Here is a 15,819-nt window from a genome sequence, read left to right as displayed (position 1 = left end):
TTCTCAAGTATTACATTGGTATTTCCCTCTCTGATTACTCCCCACTCTGCTCAAGCTACCTTAAAATCTGATCCAGGATAATCAAGGATATGGCAGCTCTGGTGGTTAACTATGTGTCCCAAAAGAATTTCCAAACTAGGATGGGGAATTTTATCACACAATACCCCCCCGCCCCCCATCGATCAATTTATGTCACCTTCTAGCATCCAGGATGAAGAAGAGAGCAGTGATTTTTAAAATTTTTTGATTGACTGATTGATTTTTTAGTTCCCCAACCGGGGATTAAACCCGTGGCCCCTGCAGTGAAGCGCAGTGTCTTAACCACCGGACCACCAGGGAAGTCCCAAGCAGTGACTTCTTTTTAAATGAAAAATACCTAATGACCCAGGGCCTACAGTAGGTAAGCATTGTTTTTAAAGCCCTAACGCGCCCCATTGAATGTTTTCTATTTATTCTAGGCAATCCTCTCTCCAGCTCGTCTGTGTAAATCTTATCTATTTTCTTTTAATCCCTTTCACATAGATTCAAGGAACTCCTCCCAGTTATTTACCGTCTCTGTACAGGAGTGAAACATATTTCTAACTCCTTTGCACATTTCAAAGAGCAACTGTCCAACTCCTTCTACTTTTGCCGGATGTTCATCAAGATCAAGAAACATTAAATTGAAAAGTGCATTTTTATCAGAAACCTAAAACACAAAATGCAAATGGAAAACTGTATTTACAACATAAACATATCCAAATGAATAATTATTATTTGCTATTCTAAAGATTCATATTTAAACGTAATTAGGATAAAAATTCTAAAAGGAATAGTGACACTTGCAATGATTTCAAACTGCTGCAAGAGTATATTATCACTTGTAACGTCACACAAAAGAGTGATTAATTCATTGGTATAATATGAAGGTATGTACCAAGAAAAACTACATAAGGCAACATTCTATCTTTTAAAGTAAATAGTATGCTTATATTTTATGAGTATAAAAGAATTTAATAGCAATGTTTTTGTTTTATTACAAAAACTCTATTAAAAACAAACACAAATGAAACTATACAATCAGTTCCTTCCAGGAAATTTTTATAAAAATTTCTGTTAATCTCACTGTTCATGCACAGACTGACTTGAATTAGAGAATATATATATATATATATACACTAAGTAAGAATAAAAGAGTGACCCACCCCAATTATTTCACATTAGTGAGCAAAAACCACCTTATGGTGAGATAAACTCAAAACAGTAACAGGTTTCTCTTTATATAAAAAATATTAGTCCATAATAACTATATTATAAAAGATGTCTGCTTCTGTTCATCAGATTCTTGAGGATTAATGAGCAATAAACACATAAATGATCAAACTAACCTTTCTCATCAAAAAAGTAAAGCTTTCAGCAGCAAAATTTCTTATATGTAGTTTTCTATGAGCCAGGAGTGTACTATACATGCTATAAATGAGAAAATAAGACATGTTTAATTAATCATCATTTTAATAAAGATGTACTACATGTTAACTATATGCCCAACACTGTGCAAGGTATGCAAGAAAGATGCAGCAGGTATAATAACATAAGCAGTTTAAAATCTCATTCGATTACCACGACACCCACATGTCAAACAGAAGACTGAAGGTCACAGACATTAAGAATCCTAGGATTGGTGGCACTGGTCTTATAGGAAAGACTATGAAAAGTTGAAACTTGTAGTGATCCCTGAACGACAGGAAGAATCCAGGTGGGGACTGGAGTGCATATTACCAGAGATCAAAGCAAGAGCAAACACGGGGTGGGCAGAAGTGATCACAGTCAAGGGATAACAGAGAGGGACTTCCCTGGTGGCACAGTGGTTAAGAATCCACCTGCCAATGCAGGGGACACGGGTTCGAGCCCTGGTCCGGGAAGATCCCACATGCCGCGCAGCAACTAAGCCCGTGTGCCACAACTACTGAGCCTGCACTCTAGAGCCCACAAGCCACAACTACTGAGCCTGCATGCCACAACTATTCAGACCTGTGCCTAGAGCCCGTGCTCTGCAACAAGAGAAGCACCGCAAGGAGAAGCCCAGGCACCACAGTGAAGAGCAGCCCCCGCTCGCCGCAACTAGAGAAAGCTCGTGCGCGGCAACGAAGACCCAACGCAGCCAAAAATCAATAAATAAATAGATAAATATTTTTAAAAAAGAGAGATATCAGAGAGGCTGGTCTGTCTAAAGGAAGAAGGATGATATGGGTGGGGAAGGCAGCTCCAGATAAAGCTGCTCAAGTCAACAGGTGGCTTTGAACACTAAGCAAAGGAGTGGGGACTCTAGCTTACATTTAAGTAAGCACTTACTATGTTACTTCATCTAATCAGCACAACGACTCTGTGGGGTAGGAACTATTATCCCCATCCTATAGATAACGAAATAGGGGCAGAAAGGCTACGCAATATATTCAAGGTCATACAGCCATGCAGCTATAACTAAATAATGACTCATATAATCACATTGTTTCAACTGGTCTCCCAAATGGAAGAAGAGCATGGAATATATCTCTCGTATTTCTGCCATATTCCCAGCACCTAATTGTTCCTTGGTCATGGCAGGTACTAATAAGTGTTGGCTGAATAAGAAATGAATAGTTTCAGAAAGAGAAATTGGGCGCCAGTATAGGGTGATATAAAGGAAGAAAGAAGAGGCTGGCAGTCCAACTAGGAAGTTATTCAAGTCATAAAAGCCTGGGCAAACAAGGGCATGAAAGAGGGCCAGTGGCAGAGGGAAATGACAATGGAGGAACCCAAGAGACATTTCAAGAGTCCCTGCAATGAAACCAAAGACCTTACAGTATCCACAAGGCCCTTTATGGTCAGGGCCCCTACTACCACATCTCTGACATCGCCTGATTACTCTCCCCCTGTACACGCTGCTGCACCACCCAGGCTTCCTCACTGTTCCTCGCTCATGCCAGCCCCATGCCCAAGATGTTCTCCCCCTGATAAACTTCATGAGAAGAGGGATTTTTATCTGGTTTATTTGTGAGTGCATCTCAAGCCTGATACACAGTGTACAATAGTCACTGAATTGAGTACGTGAATAGCAGAATCAAGAAGATGTGAAGTCCTTGAAGACAACTGGGTCAAAGATGCTGCTAAGTGGCCAAATCTCAGTGATGGGAAGAATGATGGTATCACCATTAGAAACTGGGCGACCAAACAAAGCCTGGCATTGAGTACATATTTACTGAACATACAAATGAATGAGAAGAGCTGGCTTGAACAGGAATGTGCAGACTTTGATTTCAACAACAGTCAAGTGAAAATATCCAGGCTGTTGAAGATGTCATACTGAAAGCAAATAAATTTATAACTGGAGAGCCTGACTCAGGAGATATAAAAGTAACAGCAGAAGTCATGAAACCAAATAAACTATATATCCCCCAAGATCTTGCTGGTCTTTAATGAAGTAATCTCGGTTTCTAATACGTTTTACCAAAATCTTCATAGAGAACTAGTAAAGGTCAGAAAAATATTTCTTTCTCATTCCGTGTTTAAAGGAGGGTAGAGTGAAGGGAGGTGGCACAAAAACAAAATCGACAGTCCTATCCCATATCCATACTTATACTGGGTTGGGGTAAAAGGTTAATCTTGCGTGTTCCTGTGACAACTGAAGTATGTAGAAATAATCAGGACACCAAGTAGAAAATTCCATTAAGTCCCAGATTGAAATAGATTACCAACAATCTTTGCCTTACTTTAAACAAAAAGCTGGTATAGAATTCATTCTCTTTCCCTGTCCACACTTACTTACTAATACTGAGTGTCTCTTTTGGCTTAATCAGTATTTTAGGGGCTAGGAAAATGCAAATATTTAAGATGGGGTTCTTGAAGAGTTTATAGGTTTATAGAGGACACCATTACATTAGAACAAACGATTATAACAGAAGTTGAGTGACATAAGTGGTATAGAATGCCAGACGTGTTCAGAGTACAAACCTCTGATTTCTGGACAAGGTGCCCGGGCATGTATGTGGAAGCTATAGATTCAAGTCAGGCTTTGATGGTGGGGGGTTTGATTTCAATAGCTGGAGATAAGAGAAGGTCAGGTCAATGCAGACTGATGGAACAGACTATGGACCACTTTGGCTGGAGAACCAACTTTTTATAAGAAAATAATTAGAGACTGAGCTGGAAAGGAAGTTTGGCATCTGACTGAAGACAGGGAAAAGGCAATTAAAGAACATATTAATTAAAGTTAGGTAGCCATGTCAGCAGGTGCCAGTGACAGGTATTATGCATGTTTTCATTAAATACAGATGGGAGTCAGAAAGTCTCTGCTGGTTGTCAGTATCAATAAAAACTGCCCTTGACCAAAAAATAAAAAATTAAAAACTTAAATGCTAAAAAATATCATTGTAGAAGAGGATCATTCTACTTAGGGGATTCAAGCACACAGTTGTTTCCACAGAGGCAATCTTGACTATTCGACATATGTGTATCGCTTTTGCTTTCAAAACTGATGCAGATGGGGAGCAGAACTGACTGCAAATGGGCATGAGAAATCTCTTCGAGATGATGGAAGTGTTCTTAAACTGCATTGTGGTGATGGTTGCATAACTTTATAAATTTAGTAAACAGCACTGAATCATATATAAAATAAAATAAAATTTTAAAGCAAAAAAAAAAAAAGAAGAAGAAGAAGAGAAAAACCCATGTGAGAGAGAGAAAAGGTCACCTGTATATATTGGACATGTCCTTCACCATTAGTCTCCACAGGTATTTGTACAGATAGGACAGCGAGGTGAAAGCCCATTCTAACAACTCTGTGTCCTGAGTCTCCAGGATTGAAGTGATAGTCAGGAAAAAATCCTGAAAATGGGGATAGAAGTCCATCTGCAGATCTCGTGCCAACTGTACAACTAAACTGGATGAAAAAAATAAGGAGAGGTAACTGATTCTGATACATGTAGATCAAAAACCAAATACTACAAATCTGTTTCACAAATGATAACCTATCACCTATGATGAAAGGATTAATTAAAGCTACTAAACCAAGTCTCAAGAAAGGTATAAAATTTTTCACGTTTTAAGAGTTGAGCAAAGAAATCAGGCTAGAGCTTGTACCTTCCATCACAAGTTATAGTCAATCATTCCTATAGTGTCAGAGAAAAATCAGGTTCTTGTAAAAGTATAAAAAGCAAAAAAGTATACCTCTAAGATTCTGCTTTACAGTAATGTACTAATATTTTCATCTAACAAAAAAAGGTAAATTCTTGTTTCTAAATCACAAACACCAGATCTAAAGCATATGTAGCTATAAAACAACCTTTATTAAAATTCAGATAAATGTTGTTGCCTTTCTTTCAACATGCTACTTACTCCAAAAGGGGTTGATAGGCATAACTGTTCTTGACTTGCAGGTGAGTCTTCAAACTCTGAACTATCTCATTTTGATGATAGACTAGCTGATTGAAAGACTGGCATTTGTTAATAACTTCTTTGTAAAATTTCCCTGGGTGGGGAGGGGGAAAAAAAAAAGAATAAGTTCTGCTTTTCCATCACACCAATATTTAGCTGTTTTGACCATATATAGTACAAATGATGGGTGAATAAAATAGAAACAAAATAGAAAATACCAAAGTGCTCCGTAAGGTTCAGTTCTCTCCACTTCAGTAGACCCTCAAAAAAGTAGGTTTCAACTTCCTGCCAAGATTAAAGCAGTCCATTAATCAGACAACTCAAAGAAAAACTATAATCAAAGTAAATAAGAATAATGATATATTAATACCGTAAGACAGTGATGATAGTCAAGAGTTGAAAAACTCCTCTTAGTTTTTTTTTAAACAGGGCATTAACTAACACACCTAAAAAAGCAATCAGGTGTAAAATATGGGCAGAAGATTTAAAACTATGCAATAGTCACACTAAAAAAAAATTTTTTTTCTGTTTTTCACAATTTTAGGCCAAGAAAAATGTTGACTCTTACAGTTCTTTCATTCTGCTTTTGGAAATATGAATTGCTACAACCTTATAGAGACGTAATCTGGCATTTCTATTAAAATTAAAAACACGTGGGCTTCCCTGGTGGCGCAGTGGTTGAGAATCTGCCTGCTAATGCAGGGGACACGGGTTCAAGCCCTGGTCTGGGAAGATCCCACATGCCGCGGAGCAACTGGGCCCGTGAGCCACAATTACTGAGCCTGCGCGTCTGGAGCCTGTGCTCCGCAACAAGAGAGGCCGCGATAGTGAGAGGCCCGCGCACGGCGGTGAAGAGTGGCCCCCGCTTGCCGCAACTAGAGAAAGCCCTCGCACAGAAACGAAGACCCAACGCAGCCAAAAATAAGTAAATAAATAAAAATTTTGAAAAAAAAAAAAAAATTAAAAACACGTATGTCCTTTGATCCAGCAATTCCCTTTTTGGAGATATCTCTTATAAAATTTGTAAATATACAAGTATAAAGACATTCATTCAGCTTTACTGTAGTGGCGGGGGGGAAACATAAAAAAGCCTAAATATCCAACAAAAGGAAAATGGTTGGTGTACATATTATGGTCTGTATATAATAAGGTATATTATGTGGCTATTAAAAAGAATTACATCTATTATTAAATTAGAAGGATGTTGATAGTATACTTTCAAAGTGAGAAAAGCAAGTTTCATAGTGAAGTATATGGTAGGAACCAATTTTTCTTTAAAAAAAAAAAAAGACCTCTATAAGTGTTTGCACACATTTATACGAGAGAAAAGTTCTTACTTAGATGACAACCAAATCATCACAACTGGTTACCCTGACTCCAGAGCAACTGGTTGTTCTTTCCTCCACATTAAAGCCAGAGAGATCTAAAATTTACAACTGATCATGTCACACATTCCCCTGCCTTATAATCCTAGAATGACTTCCCATAGTTTCAGGATAAATCCAAACTTAGCTTGACATATGAAGCCCTTCATGGTCCTTGATTATCTCTTCAGCTTTATCTCTCACCAGCTACCCCCTTCGCCCATCCGCAGTCACCATCAACATAAACAAACATCCCACATGCAATTATAAGCATACTGAAATGCTTTGGAGTTTCTTGAATGTGACATGCCCTCTTTAGCCTCTGTTCCTTTATAAAGGCTTCTTCCTCAGCCTGAAACAGCCTTTCCTGTTCTCTTTGCCATGCTAAAACCTATACAAACAAGATTCAACTCAGGTATCACCTTGTCTACTTCACCTTTTTTGACACCTCGCCTTACACCCTCACAGAATCTAGGTTAGGATCCCTTCACGGTGAGTTCCCAAAGCATTATGTGCCTACCTAGATAACATCATTAACACACTGAATTCACATACTGGAGACAAGGCATTCAAAGAGATAGTGAGCAGAGTCTGACTAGAGTCAAGTGAAAAATAGTAAAAACTGACGTTGAATCCCTAATTTAAAGGCACGTTATACAGGACCTTAAAAGGCTGGCAGAGAAATAATGACTTGATGCAGCGAAAACAAGATTTTTGAGTAGAGGTGTGACCGAGTTACAGCATGGTTAGAACTGGAAAAAATTATGTGGTTTAGCTCCCCCATGTTTTTTAATAAAGGAGGAAACTGAGCACCAGGAAAGCGACTTGCTCAAAACCTCTTTAAAATTGTAGTTTCAGGAATATGGATCTGTAGCGGTGCTCGGAATGCGCATGGGAAGGGAGTGGATGGAATCAGAAGCCACCTGAGAATCAAGTAAATTTTCTAACACCGCATCACCCAACAGAACTTTCAGCAATGATGGAAAATGTTCCATATCTGCACTTGGTCAGTATGGTAGCAACTAGCCACATATGGCTACTGAGCATTAGAATTTTTAATTTACTTTACTTTAAATCTAATTTGTTATGTGTGGCTACTGTTTGAGACAGCACAGGTCTAATGCATTTCATGTTCATAAAAAAATGGCTTGAGAAACAATTCACTTCAAAGAGAATCTAAAAAACCAACTATGAGTACTTGAAGATCAGCTCATTTAACATTCTCTTACCTCATCATAGCTTGCAGTTCTATCAATCCGGTGAATAATATCGATATTCACATTTCCCAATCGTTCAGCAAACGTAAGAAACTGCGGGGGAGAAGTATATTTACAATACATCCACATTTTATACTTATCATATCTTGAATATCTGTTTGAGTGCTGTATAACAATCATATGTGGACAATTTCCTTCTGGAAGTACAAAGTTTATAGGTTCAATGTGCCTCCTTACGTTCTATCATTAGAAATAATGTTATGCTTCGCTTTCAATTTCAGAGTTGTATTTTCAATCAATCATAAAATGTATAACTGAGTTTTACAACATCGCTGATAAATCACAAAAGATAACTTTAAAAACAAACTGAAAGACAAATGCACTGCACTACTGTGCGAAGATAATGAAATATTTCTATGGATATATTTGCAAAATGTCATTTCAAATAAAATTTCCAGGCTAGACTGGTGGATTGACCTAGGTAAAAGCTAGCAACGTGGCCTCGCCAGATCTACTGCTCGGTTTCATACCCTGCTGCAAGTACAGGATCTGGCTAAAGTCATGGCAACAACAGTGTTTTTAAACATATACAGGCCTACGGCTGTAGAGTAACAAAGAAACCCTCAAGGAGCAAACCGGGAAAGTGGTGTAGTAGCCCGTAGCTGGAAATCACTCACCTCCTCCCACCGGCCCGTCCCCCATTCGGTCTTCAAGGATAAGAGAGCAGGAAAGAATTCCTAAGCAGTTAGTTTGTGACACTGAATTTAACTCTGGCCTGAAGAGAAGTCTCAGCCAGGCCAGACGCCACAAAACATGGGCGAAATCTGCAGTTGAAGCTTCCTTCCCCATCCCATATTTACTACACCCGGAGAGAGAGAGAGGCTCTTTTGCTAGAGCCTCCGGACAAATGACTTCCGCTCGGCCCAGAGCTCTGTAGCCCCGGGAGTCCCGCTCAGAACTAGTCCCACGGCCAAGTTTCCTCACTCACCCGGTAAGTGTTCTCGATCTTGTGGGAAACTGGCTTTGGCTTCATGGCTGCAGAGGGGCGGCGGCCCGCGAGGATCTCGGGAAGGGTTGAAGGGATGCTACTGACTGTAGACAAGGGAAACTGGCTCCCACACTTGCACTCCCACGCTTGCACTCCCACGTACTCAGACTCTTTCTCACGTGCGGCTTGAGCCCCTGGGCGCCGCCATGTTGGAGACGGGGAGCAGGCTGAGCGGGTCACGTGGGCGGAAGAAGCGGACGGAGCAGGCGCGCCCGCCCCCTGCAGCCGGCTGGAGACTGGGAGGCTCTGGCTCAGTGGGTGTGTGCGTGCGGAGTTTTTTGAGCTCTCTTCAGTAAAGGTTTATACGAAAAATGTGTATTTTTATCATAAAAGAAAACATGCCTGTCATCATTAACAGCCAGCAACTACTACCTCTCACTTTGTATACTGCACCAGGCAAAGCTCTTTACATTCATAATTTCACAGTAAAGCGGATTGTGAACGTTGCATGACTACCGATGAGGTACATATTTCTAACTCCCTTTGGCATACGGAGAAAGGAAGGATGTGCAGCCGGTAAGTGGCAGTCTGGCAGAGGTCACTGAGTTCCAATGTCTGATATTCTTAACCACTATTTTTCCATTTAAAATTGGAAAGGACTTTTAAAGAAAACTCATGGTTTCATGCACAACCAGTTAACGTTTTGGTATTTTCCTACCATTCTTATGTCCTGTTGTTAAACGTAATTATACAAACAGGTGTGTGTGTGTGTATGTTTTTTCACTTATTCAACAAATATTTCTTGACAGTCTGCTATGGGCTATGCTCTGTTCTGTGAGCTGAGAGACTAACAATACTAATAATAATTTTGTTTGGAAATGTTTAGTCTGAGGTGCTTACATCTTAGATAGCCAAGAAGAGATATTCAGTAGACAAATTGAATATATTCCTGCCTAGAGCTCAGTATAGAGGTCAGGGCTGGAGGTGTGACTTAAATACACTTTACAGAAAGTGTGAAGTTATTTAAAGCCATGGAACTGGATGAGATGTTTTAGGGAGAGAGTGATGAAAAGGAGGACAAAGAAGAGAAGAGGACCCAAGTTGAACGTTGGAATGCTCCAACATTTAGCAGTGACCAGAAAGGTGACTGGGAAAGAGAGCCAGTGAGGTAGAAACAGACTAGTCCTGGCCTGGAAGCAGAGCCAGTGGCCAACTATAGTGAAAACTGAGGAGAGAGAAGTAGCTGCTGAACCTGACAAGGTGATGGTCACTGATGACCTTGACAAGTATGGTCTGGTGTAGAGGAAAGGAAGCGAAATATGTATGGATTGAGGAGGGAATCAGGTGAAGAAGTAAAGTAGATAAAACACTTTCATATTGTTATTGGCATTACAACATCAATGTTTTTATGTTGTCACAGGGTTGCTGTGTATATTTTTAATGGATTCATAACATTTATGGATTTTATTTTTTAATAATAAAATATAGAAGTGCCCAATGTTTGACTGGCTTCCAGTAAGCTAATTGGCTTTTTTTTTTTTTCTTTAGGTGATTCTTCACCTTGTTGGGTCACAGAGCCTTCAAGGAGTCTAAGAAAGCTGTAGACCTTCTCTTCAGAAAAATACTAATAAGCTCATTCATACTAAAATGTATAGATGATTTCAAAGAGAAGTCTGCAGTTACCTGAGGGTAAGAGCCCCTACTCTAAGCAATGTTCCCAACCTATTGCTAAAATTACCCCCAGATAATTGTGTCCTTTTACTTCTCTATTATTTATTTTTGGTAATGGAGTTAATGGGACAATAAGGAGTAGAGAGAAACATGAAAATCAAAAAACTGACACAAGTTATATATTGCATTGTTACCCATTATATGATCCTTATAATATTGACAGCTCTGGTTGAACAATTTATCAATACAGCATGGTGGTTAAGAGCATAGATGCTAGAACCAGATTGCCTGGGTTTGAATCCTACCTCTGCCATTTATTACTGGTGTAGTCTTGGGGAAGTTACTTACCCTCTCTGAGCCTCAATTCCTTTTATGTAAAATGGAGCTAATGAAAGCACCTACCTTATAGGGTGTTGTTGTGCAGAGTAAAGAAGCTAATGGATGAAAGGTGCCAGGTACTATAACTGCACAACCTTTGACAAGTTACCGAACCTTTCTGAGACCCAACTTCCTGATCTATTAAAAGGAAGTGATAATAATACCAGTTTTTCAAGGAATTGTATTGGCACACAGAGAATGGTATAAATGTTTGCTGAATGGATAAGTGGTCTACTGTCGGGCTACCTGACAAGTTCCTTAAGGGTAGAAACCATGTACTTTTTCAACTTTGTATCACCAGTGTATCCCGTGAACTTAAGAGTTTAATGAATGTTTGTTGAATTAACAAAGCGTGCAGTACTTTGTTTAACCCTAACAAACTCAAGACTAATGTAACTCCTGCACTGGATGCGGGTTGTGCCACAGGATTTTTAAGGTTCTCCCAAAGCTGTTTCTGAGGTTCTGTGGAATATCCAAAGCAGCCATGAAAAACACCACTGTTTACTTATGAATCTTCTTGCCCCCCAGCTTTTGCCCTCCATGCCAAGGCCTTAAATACCCCTTGCAATCCTCTGTTTCTTTTTACCGCAATGGTTCTGCCTGCCCCATCCATTCCAGCTAGTTCACTTAGACACATAATTCTTTCGTTCCTTCCTTCTTAAGCTTGATTGGGAAGTTTCGCTTTTTAATCTTTGTTTCCTTAGTGCACACTCTAATTTAAAGCCCAAGGGACTACAAGAACACATGAGAAGTTTGCCTAGCCTAGACATGGAAGGCTTCTAGCTGGAGGTGACATCAAAGCTGAGATCTGGAAGATGGATAGAAGAAAACCAGGCAAGGGAGGAGCATGGACACAAATGGTGTTATCTAGGTAGAGGGAACAAGGGAGGGAGCAGTATATGCAAGGGTTCAAAGTAGTCAAATAGAAATTTGGTTATTTTTAGCTCTTAATCCAAAGCCATATCCTCTCAAGTTAGCACTGGGCATTGGTATCATCCTTAGTATCTTTGGGCTAATAAAAAGTACAACAAAGAACAGGGTGAAACTCAGAGGTAGGGAGAGCCTCAGTTTCCTTAACTGTAAAGTGGGGACAACAGTAATCCAAGGCTCTTGAAAGATTAGTAAGATGTTGTATGTGATGTCAGGAAGGGGGCAGGTCTGCATGGTGGGGCTCAAAAGATGCAATATATCAAACGGGAAGTGATTCTGACTCAGAACAAGGGACCAAGGAAGTGAGATCTCAAACCAATAGAGGGGAGTGAAGGGAAAAGAAGAAAGCGTGGCCAAGGAAGATATTTTAGTAACTCTTAATTACGGTAGTTAAGAGAAGCTGACCCAAAGATCGTTCCCTTCTTGTGAGAACCATGTTCACTGTTGTGTATAAATCGGGAGGCAGCAAGAGCATGGAGTTTGGATTCAGAAGAACGTTTGGATCCCAATTCTAGGATTTTCCATGTATTAGCTGATAATTGGACCAGTGACTTAATCTCTGAGCCTCAGTTTCCTCACCTTTAAGTAATAACCAAGTCTGCCTTTTTACTTGCTGGTTAGTAAGGAGATCCTTTGACATAAAGCAGGTCAAAGTCTCTTGTAACTTATACATGCCTATATGAACACTCTTTCTCATTTTTATTGTTTCTTTTTCAACCATGTGATTGCTTTTTAGCACTGAGACCATTGAGCTGCTATTCTCCTTTCCTGGTTTATGCCTCAGGCATCAGAGACATTAGACCAGAAATTGCAAAGTGGTAGGCCTCACCAGCCCAGTGTAGCACACAGATATATTTTGCTTACCAAAAATGTTCTTGAAATATTTTAATTTGTAAAAAATCTGGAAATTTCAAGTGAAAATCCAGATTTCTAGCTTCTCTTGAAAAATTTTAAAAATCCACAACACTGGGCCCACATTTGGAAGAGCAGCAATCACTCCCTGTAGTCCAAGCCCTGACCCCCTCGCTGGTTTATGTCTGAGGCACCCACCTGGCCCCCTTAGGCATTTCATTTTGCAGCATCTGCTCAAGAAGAAGGCTGTTGTTGTCTTCGGTTTTAAATATGTCTCTTCCAGAGAGCAGATCACTGACGCTGCTGCCATTTTTATTATTTACTACAGTGAGTGACTCAGCATTTTACAGGGGAGTTGGTGCAGTTTTTCCGTCGGTGTTAAAATATTTGGAACACCCTTCCCCACCTCCTGAAACACACATACAGACATGCACACACGCTATTGCCTTCTATGTTCAGCTTGTTTTCCTTCCCAACTTTCACTCACCATTGGCATTTCTGTCGTGAACTTTAAATTCCTTATTTTCTTTTAAGAAATGTCAGAGGATAACCTAGATTAACCTGCTTTTTGAACAATGTAAACCCCTACATATTTTTACATACCCACTTTCATGATTTCTACTCTTTATTTTTATCCTTAACTTGACATCTTCTGTAGGAAGGATAAGGGTCTCACAGTTTGGATTTATCTCCCCTTCTCCATTTTCCCACCCTCCCCTTGGTTATATCTTTGCATCCGAATTAGCTTTTGTCCTATTACATCTTAGTTGCTTCTTTGAAGGAGAGGAGAGCTTGGACTCTGCTGCCAGGTCTCCCAGGCTCACGCCCTTGTCACTGCTATGCGAACCTCAGTTTACTCACCCCCAAATTAGGGGTAATACTGGTGCCCCTCATGGAGCTGTTCCGAAGAGTCACTAACCTAATACTTTGGTTATCAAAGTGTGGTCCCCAAGCAGCAGCAGCACCCGATGGGAACTTGTTAGACATGTGAATTCTCAGGCTTCACCCCAAGCCTGTTGAATCAGAAACTCGGGGGATGGGGCCCAGTAATCTGTACTTTCACAGGCCTTCCAGGTGATTCTGCTGCAGCCTCAAGTTTGGGAATCACTGACCTCCTGTATGTTAAAGCACTTAGAACGTTGTCTGGCACATCCCATGTGCTATAGAATGTGTTTACTATTATTACTGTTTAGTCTTTTATAAGTATTTGCTATTATCACTATTTTGTTCTCCTATCCACATTTGCAAGGTAGGTTGTATTATCCTCACTTTAAAGATGAGGGATCTGAAGTTCGGAGAACTTCTAAGTGGTGGAAGGACTTGAATTCAGGTCTTCTAATTTCAGTTTGCCTTTTTGCCACCCCACAGCTTAAGAGTGTGAACTAGAAGGGACAGGTTTAGAGAAATAAATGCTTGGATGTTATGGTAGACATTTGTTGATTTCTTGACGTCTTTGTTCTCTCTTCCTCTGGAAGCAGCATCCTTATTTTCCTTCGAGGAATCACTCTTCCCTCATTCTTAGTGTCTGAAGTTCAGACTAGACACCTAGGAGGGCTTGTGTCCTAAGCTGTATTTCTTTGGCCAACTAACTGGTTCAGAGGTAAGCATGTGTCCCAAGCTGGGCCAGGGACCCTATCTGGAAGTTTTGTGAGAGCTATTGGGAAAGAGGTGCTTCTTTTTCTTGGATTTTTGCAAGATGATAGGAGCCTGGAGCTGTTGGTGGCCATTGTGTCACTTCATGGAGAGGTCTGCCTGAGAATGAACTCTGTGCAAAGTAGGTGAGAGACAGGGAGGGAGAGAGATTGATTGAGATGAGCTTATGTGAGCCAGTGGATCCATCCACCCAGTCCTTGGACTTTTCAGTCACCTTAGTTCACTAATTCCACTTTTGTATGCTTAAGCCAATTTTAATTGGGTTCTGTCACTTTCATCCAAAATAATACTTATACAGCTGACTTAAAATTTTTGTGTTGGGGCTTTCCTAGTGGCGCAGTGGTTAAGAATCTGCCTGCCAGTGCAGGGGATATGGGTTTGAGCTCTGGTCCAGGAAGATCCACATGCCACGGAGCAACTGGGCCCATGCACCACAACTACTGAGCCTGCGCTCTAGAGCCCGCGAGCCACAACTACTGAAGCCCGTGTGCCACAACTACTGAAGCCTGCGTGCCTAGAGCCCATGCTCTGCAACAAGAGAAGCTACCTCAATGAGAAGTCCGCGCACTGCAACGAAGAATAGCCCCCGCTCGCCACAACTAGAGAAAGCCCGTGCACAGCAATGAAGACCCCACACAGCCAAAAATAAATAAAATTAAAAATAAATAAATTTATAAAAAAATAAAATAAAATTTTTGTGTTGCTGATAAACAAGACTGGAAACTTAAGCCTTCCTCTTGACATAAACATTTATATGGTGAATAAGAGTCAAAAGAATCAAAGACAAAATCTTGATAATAGGAGTCAACGTGATGGATTGGAAAAAGAATATCAGACCAGGAGTTATAAAACCTGGGTTCTAATCCTAGGAGGTTCACTCAGCTGTGTGACTTTGTAAAATTAACCCTGCACCAAAAGAAGTAATGTACACATATATGCTTTGAATATTGCATTATGTGAAGTCAAGTAGTTATGAGTTGCTCCCAAAACTTCATATGTATATACAATGGTATGTTTTCAGTATCAGCTGGGGAGGCCGAGAAGGGGACGCTTCTCAGTTTCTTATATATCACTCTTTGATCTCGGTGATAGAATACCTTTAAAGATACACTTAAAAATACATCTTAAGGGCTTCCCTTGTGGTGCAGTGGTTAAGAATCCACCTGCCGGGCTTCCCTGGTGGCGCAGTGGTTGAGCGTCTGCCTGCCAATGCAGGGGACACGGGTTCGAGCCCTGGTCTGGGAAGGTCCCACATGCCGCGGAGCAACTGGGCCCGTGAGCCACAACTACTGAGCCTGCGCGTCTGGAGTCTGTGCTCCGCAACAAGAGAGGCCGCGATAGTGAGAGGCCCGCGCACCGCGATGAAGAGTGGCCC

The 15,819-nt window shown here is 40.5% G+C and overlaps 1 protein-coding gene across 1 annotated transcript in view; it reads right to left on the bottom strand.

Annotated features, from left to right (window-relative positions):
* Positions 1-9,194, bottom strand: part of UTP20 (UTP20 small subunit processome component) — a 94,836-nt gene extending 85,642 nt beyond the window's left edge. Inside the window, exons 1-7 of the mRNA XM_036864827.1 lie at positions 8,961-9,194; positions 7,985-8,065; positions 5,610-5,676; positions 5,353-5,485; positions 4,709-4,897; positions 1,368-1,449; positions 551-688 (exon numbers count right to left, since the gene is read on the bottom strand). Coding sequence (XP_036720722.1) covers positions 551-688; positions 1,368-1,449; positions 4,709-4,897; positions 5,353-5,485; positions 5,610-5,676; positions 7,985-8,065; positions 8,961-9,005 — 735 coding nt within the window. The 5' untranslated portion in view covers positions 9,006-9,194. The remainder of the gene's footprint in view (positions 1-550; positions 689-1,367; positions 1,450-4,708; positions 4,898-5,352; positions 5,486-5,609; positions 5,677-7,984; positions 8,066-8,960) is intronic.
* Between the last annotated feature and the right edge of the window lie 6,625 nt (positions 9,195-15,819).

Source organism: Balaenoptera musculus, chromosome 10 (genome assembly GCF_009873245.2).
Source record: "Balaenoptera musculus isolate JJ_BM4_2016_0621 chromosome 10, mBalMus1.pri.v3, whole genome shotgun sequence".
In the NCBI taxonomy this organism is placed as follows: Eukaryota; Metazoa; Chordata; class Mammalia; order Artiodactyla; family Balaenopteridae; genus Balaenoptera; species Balaenoptera musculus.
The sequence above is the reverse complement of the archived record's forward strand: the minus strand, read 5'-3'. Positions and strand labels throughout refer to the sequence as shown.